This window comes from Peromyscus maniculatus, chromosome 21, assembly GCF_049852395.1.
Source record: "Peromyscus maniculatus bairdii isolate BWxNUB_F1_BW_parent chromosome 21, HU_Pman_BW_mat_3.1, whole genome shotgun sequence".
Classification (NCBI taxonomy): Eukaryota; Metazoa; Chordata; class Mammalia; order Rodentia; family Cricetidae; genus Peromyscus; species Peromyscus maniculatus.
The window spans coordinates 47,308,901-47,315,853 of record NC_134872.1 but is presented as its reverse complement, the minus strand read 5'-3'; the positions used below and the strand labels follow the sequence as shown (position 1 = coordinate 47,315,853).

Sequence of the window (6,953 nt, the reverse complement as noted above, 5' to 3'; positions counted from 1 at the left end):
GAGGTCAGGAAGGAGAGGAAGCATTTTAGAGGCTGGGAGAGCCAGCCAAGGAGGCAGGAAGAAGTGGAGGAGAGGGATGCTCAGGAGCTGCTGGGAACCAAGGGTTTCAAGAAGAAAAACAGCTTGGGATGCTTCAGGAGGTTGGGATGGGTTTCTGGACTTGTCCCTGTGGAAAGGTGACTTTGACCAGGCCAGCTTCAGGGGAACACTGGCAAAAGAAACTGAGAAACGGCGCAGAGGTTAAGAGCACTGGCTGCTTTCGCAGACAGCCTATAACTCCAGCTCCAGAGGACCCAAATGCACTCTTCCAGCCTCTGTCAGGGACACCTGTACCCTCGTGGCATCATTCCCATCAGCACACATACATAAAATAAAAACAAGCCCATCAAAAGCACCAACCAGTGTGTCACGTAACTGTGGTCACCACCAGAAACTAGAAAAAAGGAATGGAGTGGGTTTCCCTCAGAGCCTCTAGAAGCAGCCAACCCTGCTAATACCTTGACTTTCGACTTCTGGTTTCTTGAGCTGTGAGAGGAACGTATTATTTTGGGTTAAAGCCACCTGTTTGAGGTAATTGCTATATCAGCCCTGTGGAGTGGATGCAACCCTTATCCAACTGTCCTTCTGTGCCCCCTGGACAAACGCTGATACTGTAGGAGAAGCAGGAGCTTGGAGACTCCAGAGAGAAGCCTGGCAACTCAGTAAGGTAAAGCAGGGCTTAGGAACCCACCCACCTATGACATCACCTATGACGTCACAGCAGGGGGGCGGGCCCCTTCACAACATACCCTGCTTGGATTTTCATGGACTCAGAAAGCTAGTGCTAGAGGTAGGGGACTTGAAAGGTCCTGTCCACCCCATGGGCCACCTCTCCTCTCTTGCCCTCAGTCACATGACAGTTCCCATCAAGGACTGTATGAAGGAGTGAGTCTGACCAGCTCTCCCACTGGAGGTGTTTGGAAGATATGTTGGAGGTATTTTACCCTCCAGCCAGAGGGAGTAGGACATCTCTGTCCCAGCATCCTCTCTTCCTTCTCTGGAAACTCCTAGGACCAGTGCCACCCCTGATCACCCACTCCCTCCTCTCAGCTTCCCATTTCCCTCCTCTCTCTGCAGAGGAAACCTAGCCATATACCCTGTGGTTAGCGTCCGCCTCTCTACTTTCTTGCAGAAAGAAGAGAATGTCCTTGGGAAAGGCAGAGACTGAGTTCGAAGTCAGGTTGGGATGTCCTGTTTTGGGGATCTCTCTCTTTCTCCCAGGCCTTCCAACTATTCTGGATTTTCACTTTATTATTTACTTATTCATTCATTCATTCATTTCTAAAGGAAAGCTCGACTCTACAAGGGATTGAGCTGGAAGATTCAGGCCCAGGGGACCCAGGGTGCCCAGCACTCCCATTCACCAGGGAACGAGCTCTGCCCCTCCAAGGAGCACACCTCTCAGGTCTGCCTGTGCGGCTGCAGCTTGCGGACCAAAGCAGTCCTCCATCCAAGGCCGGATCCGGTCCCACTTCCGGCCTCTCGGGTGCTGCCCAGCTTGCCGGCAGAGAAGAAGCCACCGGTTTCCCGGGTGATGGTCCTTTCTACTCAGCTCTCCCACAACTCCCCGAAGTTGAAAGCCGAGGACAAGCCCCAGCTGCTGGCTTGGCGCGACCAGTCGCCGCTGCGCCAGCTGGTGCCTATGAGCGTGTGGCCCAAAGGCTTTATTGACCCACTCCCGAAACCTTTGCCCGAGCAATCTCTGAGCACCTTTATCCACATCGAAGGGGTTCACATCCCCAGGGCAGTGTCCCCAGGGATATCACTTGTGGAAGACACTGAGGCCTTGCTGCCACCTTTACTGAAATGAGTGTGTTTAATCAATTATGATTGTCTACTGTAAACATGTAAAGCTGTTTATCTATTTTAACCAAGAATATATTTTATATACTCATTGTAAACCCAGTTGAGACTTCCGGAATTCTGTAGTACAGTGTGTCTTTCGAAATATATTTTTGTCTTTGTGTGTGTGTGTGTGTGTGTGTGTGTGCGCGTGCGAGTGCGTCTGATTGTAAGTGCAGTAAGTTGGTGAAGGTACCTGAGAGGGTGCTGGATCCCCTAGGACTGGAGTTCAAGGCAGCTGTGAGTTGCCCAGTGTAGGTGCTGGGAATTGAACCTGAGTCCTCTGCGAGAGCAACAAGCACTCCTTTCTAACTGTTGGGCCACCTCTCCAGGCTCTGCCCCCTTGAGACAAGGCCTCATGTAGCCCAGGTTGACCTTGCATTTGGTATGTAGCTGAGGCTGGCCGGGGACTATTTCGCCTCTTGCCTTCAGCTCCTAATTGCTGGGATTTCAGGCGCGGGTCGTCACACCCGGGAACGAGTTCCCGCTGATGATCCTTCAGTCACGGCTGCCCAGTCTCTACACGGTGGGTAACTTTTCTGTAGTGCCCATTTCCAGTAGGACATGGAGCCAGGTCACTCCAGTTCACTTTTCACAAACAAACTTACCGGGGTGCTGCTGGGAATTGTACTGAATTGGTGGGTGTGTATAGAGAATTGACATTGCAATCTGAGTCGTTTTACGGGTAACGTGGTGTGACTCCCTTTACCTGTGGGCCAATGCGTCCCTTCCTGAGAGGATGCCTCGGGTGACTAACAGAACGGGGACTGATGGAGTTAGATCTTTCCATTCTCTTGCTGTTCCACCATTTCAGTGTAAAAGTTCTGTTTATTTTCTCTCCCTCCTCCCCCCTCCCTCCTTTTCTTTCCTTTCATCCTCCTCCTCTTCCTCCTCATCTGTTTTGAGACAGGGATTAATGTAGTCCAGACAGGCCTTGAACTTGCTATGTAGCTGAGGACGACTTTGAACTCCTGACACTCTTCCACATACACACATGCATGCACACAGATATTCTACATATGAGAACACTGCATATTTGTCTTTTGAGTCTGGCTTAGTTTCCCAGTCTAATTGCGAAAGCCCAGTTCCATTGGATAAACTCAATGACTTACTCCTAGGCCTTTGGTGAGTGTTGATGCTATTGTGAATGAAACTACGTTGTGGGCAGGTATTAACATGCTTCATTTCATGCGTCTTGAGGTCAGAGGACGAGCTTGGGTGTCAGTTTTCACTTTCCACATTGTTTGAGACAGAGTCTCTTCTTGTTCCCCACTGTGTAGTCCAGGCTAGCCCCTGAGCTTCTGGAGAGTCTCCTCGCTCCACCTTCCATCTCCTCCCATCTCACGGTAGGCACACAGGAGCTACACAGACATGCTGCTGTGTCTGGCTTCACATGGTGCTAGGGATCCCAACTCAAGTTCTCCACACTTGCAGTGAGTCGTCCTCCGGTCTGAACACGGCATTTGTGGGGATTTCTAAACACTGGGTATAGGCTGTGAAGGAGAACCCCAGTGCCACCTGCCCTTCGTTTTCCTTTTAAAGTTTGTTTTTATTAGTGTGTGTGTGTGTGTGTGTGTGTGTGTGTGTGTGTGTGTGTGTGTGTTTAGCCTGCATGTATGTCTGTGCACCATGTGTATGCAGTACCTGCAGAGATCAGAAGAGGGAAAAGGATCCCCTGGAACTGGTGTTATAAAGAGTTATGAGCCTTTATGTGGGTGTTGGGAATCAAACCCGGGTCTTTTAGAAAAGCAGCCTTAACCACTGAGCCATCTCTCCAGCCTCATACTTTCCCTTTTGAAATTAAGCAATCTTAAGTTGAAATTCACATGCCATGCTTTACTTAAAGTACACAATTTGGTGACTTTTAGATTCTTCACAGATGTGTAACCATGGTCACAATCCTGTAGCTAGTTTCCTCATCTTAAATATCCTCCTATGGGGGACTAGAGAGATTGCTCAGTGGTTAAGAACACTTTGTGTCCTTATAAGAGGACCCTGGTTCAATTCCTAGCACCCACATGGTGGTTCCCAACTGTCTGTAATTCCAGTTCCAGGGGATCCACTACCTTCTGGCATCTTCAGGCACTAGGCATGCACATGGCACATAAACATACATGTAAAACATTCATATACATAAAATAAAGCTTTAAAAATCCTTTACCTGTTTCCCACTTGATTTATTTGTTATTATCTGAATGTTTGTGTCCCTCTCTCTATTTCATGGTTGGGATCTTTGATTTTGGAGACAGTTTCCCTACATAGCCCAGGCGGCCCTTAAGCTCAAAACCCTCTGCTTTTGACCCTCATATGCTAGGATTCCAGGCATGTGCCACAGTGGCTGACCTACATTTTGAGATATTTTTTAAAGATGCATTTTATTTTTAATTATGTGTATGTGCATGAGTGGGGTATGTGTGTGAGTATGTGTGTATGCACATGTGTGTGGAGTATGTGAGGGGGTATGTCTCTGTGTGTGTGGGCATGTGCATATACTGGGTTCAGAAAAGGGGGTTGGATCCTGTGGAGCTGGAGTTTTCAGGTTGTTGTGAGCCATCCAGCGTTCTTGGAACTCATCTAGTTCTCTGGAAGAACAGCAAGCAGTCTTAACTGACGCCTGTCTCTTCAACACAAACTAGGAGTTTCTTCAAGTTTCTTGTGAAATGGAGACTGTTTACGATGAGCACCCAGCACACAGCAGGCGTTCAGTAAGCAGCTGGTGCCACTGTACAAATTTTAATTTGTAAATGGTTTAAATTTTTTATGTGTATGTGTGTGTGTGTGTGTGTGTGTGTGTGTGTGTGTGTGTGTACATGTACATGCTTCTATATATGTGCACCATATTTGTGCAGGTGCCAGCAGAGGCCAGAAGAGGGCATCAGATCCCATGGAACTGGAGTTAAAGATATTGGGAGCCATCTGGTGTGGGTGCCGGGAATGAACCTGGTCCTTTGCAAGGGCAGCAGATCTTAACCGTGGGGTCTTTTCTCCAGCTCTAGTGCCATGGTTTGTCTTTTATATTTATTTAGGGCATGTACCTTTGTGTACGTGTACACATACACGTTTGCAATTATGTGCGTGTGTGTGCCATGGCGAGTATGTGGAAGTCAGAGGATAACTTGTGGGACCTGGTTTTCTCCTGCCACGGTCTGGGTCCTGGGGTGGTCAGACTCAGCAGCCAGCACCCTCGCACATGAGCCATCTTGCTGGCCCCACAGTTTGCCCTCCTTCCCTCCCTGGTGCAGGGACATCTCTAGCATTAACTTGTTTCAGTTCCTCCTTCTCCGTCCATGGCATTTAGAGCAGTTACCGGAGGCAGGGAACTGGGTAGCTAACGCAGACGTCCCCCTTTTGAAACTACCGTGGCTATGGAGCCTTGTCTTAGGAATGGGAGTTATATGTGCCTCAGAGACATCCTGTCAAGTTCAGTATCATTATTTTAAAAGTTTCCCATAGAAGTCTGTTTCCCTTTCTTAGATAATTGAAATCAACAGCCACACCCCCTTTTCCTCTATCTGTAGAACTTCCAGAGTAGAGCTCTCAGGTGATGTCAGATCCTGTCAGCCCAGGCCCTGAGAGAAGGTCAGAGTCCACCACCGTATGAATTTCTTCTTGCTGTGTGTAGAGCCATAGTTAAGAGCTCTGGATGCTCTTCCAGAAGACCTTGGTTCAATTCCCGGCACCCACATGGCAGTTCACAAAGGTCTGTAAGTCCAGATCCAGGGCATCCAATGTTCTTTGGCCACCTCAGCCACTGTACAAATGTACAGACGAACATGTGTACACACACACACACACACACACACACACACACACACACGCATGCACGCGCACACACACACACACACAAACGCATGCTCACAGAGCTTGAGTATCTGGAAGCTTTTAAAGCCACACTTGGTGGGCACTCCCCCCACCCCACCCCACCCCACCTCCTGAAGAGACAGGAAGAGAGGATTGATTCATCCTCTCTAGAATCTTCCAGATGATCACGCCTGACTTATGAATTTTCATTACAGGAAAATGGTGCCAGAGATTAAGTGAACCTGCACAGAATGTCAGGAGGTTCAGAGACCAAGGAGGCTGCTCAAAGGCCGGGGGATTCTTAACCTGGCGCAGAAGCCAGATGTCTGTTTCTAAGCTCTCCTTCTCGAGGGCCGGTATTCGTGGAGAAAATAGTGCTGTGCCATTTGGAGCTGGCCTGGAAGGCCAGCACCAAAGAATGCGCGGTAGTACTGAGTGTGGGGTGGGGGAGGGAAGGCTGGTGGCTGTCTTGCCCCCTAAGTTTTCCTTGGTCCGGGTTGCAGCCAAGGAAAACACGAGCCTGGTTCCCCCTTCCCAGCAGAAGAGAAAACCGGGGTTTTACAATTACCGTCTGGAAAAACCTTCCACCTCGCGCCCTCCTGCAGGCCCCCAGACCAGGGAGGGGAGGTCCTCTCTGTCGGCTGTAGGGACACAGATTCCAGGGTCTGGAAACAAGATGGGCTTTTTTTCCCTCAAGGGGCTCACAATCTTCGCTAAAACCAGACAGACCTTGGGCGTAGCGGGGAAAACTCCTTTATTACACACTGAAATTCCATCCACGGGGAAACTGGCTGGAGCGTCGAGCCAGCCTCCAGCCAAGCCCAGGGCAGCCCAGCTCCATCCAGTCTTAGTGCTCACCTGGTGCCCTAGACCCCACTCCAATTCTGCTAGCCATCAAATTTCCGCTGCCTGGTCTGTGTCCCGGCGGCGTCTAGGTCCGCCCCTACCGAAAATCCCAATCGTTTGCTAAGAAATGACTGGAGCGGGTAGGGCTCGGTGAGCTGGAAGACAGTCCCCTGCCTGCGAAACTTCTCTTATCTCACTGTCCTCTCCCTGGGCCCAGATGTCCCCACCCGGTGGAATAGAGCTAGGGAAGGATGTAAGAGGGGTTGCTTTTCTCTGCGAACCCCTCGTCCCTCCCCACCCAGCTGATTTCCTGCCCTGGCTCCCGCACCGGGCTGTGGCGCCAACTAAATCTGATGAAAATGCAATTGCCAAGTCGTTAAGGTATTTGAATTTAAAAAAAAAAAAAGGAAAAAAAAAAAACTCCT

The 6,953-nt window shown here is 49.6% G+C and overlaps 1 protein-coding gene across 2 annotated transcripts; it reads left to right on the top strand.

Annotated features, from left to right (window-relative positions):
* Nucleotides 1-763: 763 nt before the first annotated feature.
* Nucleotides 764-1,944, top strand: LOC143269947 (uncharacterized). Of its 2 annotated transcripts, none has more exons than XM_076557655.1 (3): nucleotides 764-829; nucleotides 1,172-1,219; nucleotides 1,327-1,944. In XM_076557655.1, exons 2-3 carry the CDS (start codon nucleotides 1,182-1,184, stop codon nucleotides 1,847-1,849), a joined length of 561 nt encoding a protein of 186 aa, XP_076413770.1. In that variant the 5' UTR covers nucleotides 764-829; nucleotides 1,172-1,181; the 3' UTR covers nucleotides 1,850-1,944. The 2 variants fall into 2 exon arrangements, with proteins under 2 accessions (XP_076413770.1, XP_076413771.1); XM_076557656.1 differs by lacking the exon at nucleotides 764-829 and adding an exon at nucleotides 837-974.
* Nucleotides 1,945-6,953: the final 5,009 nt, after the last annotated feature.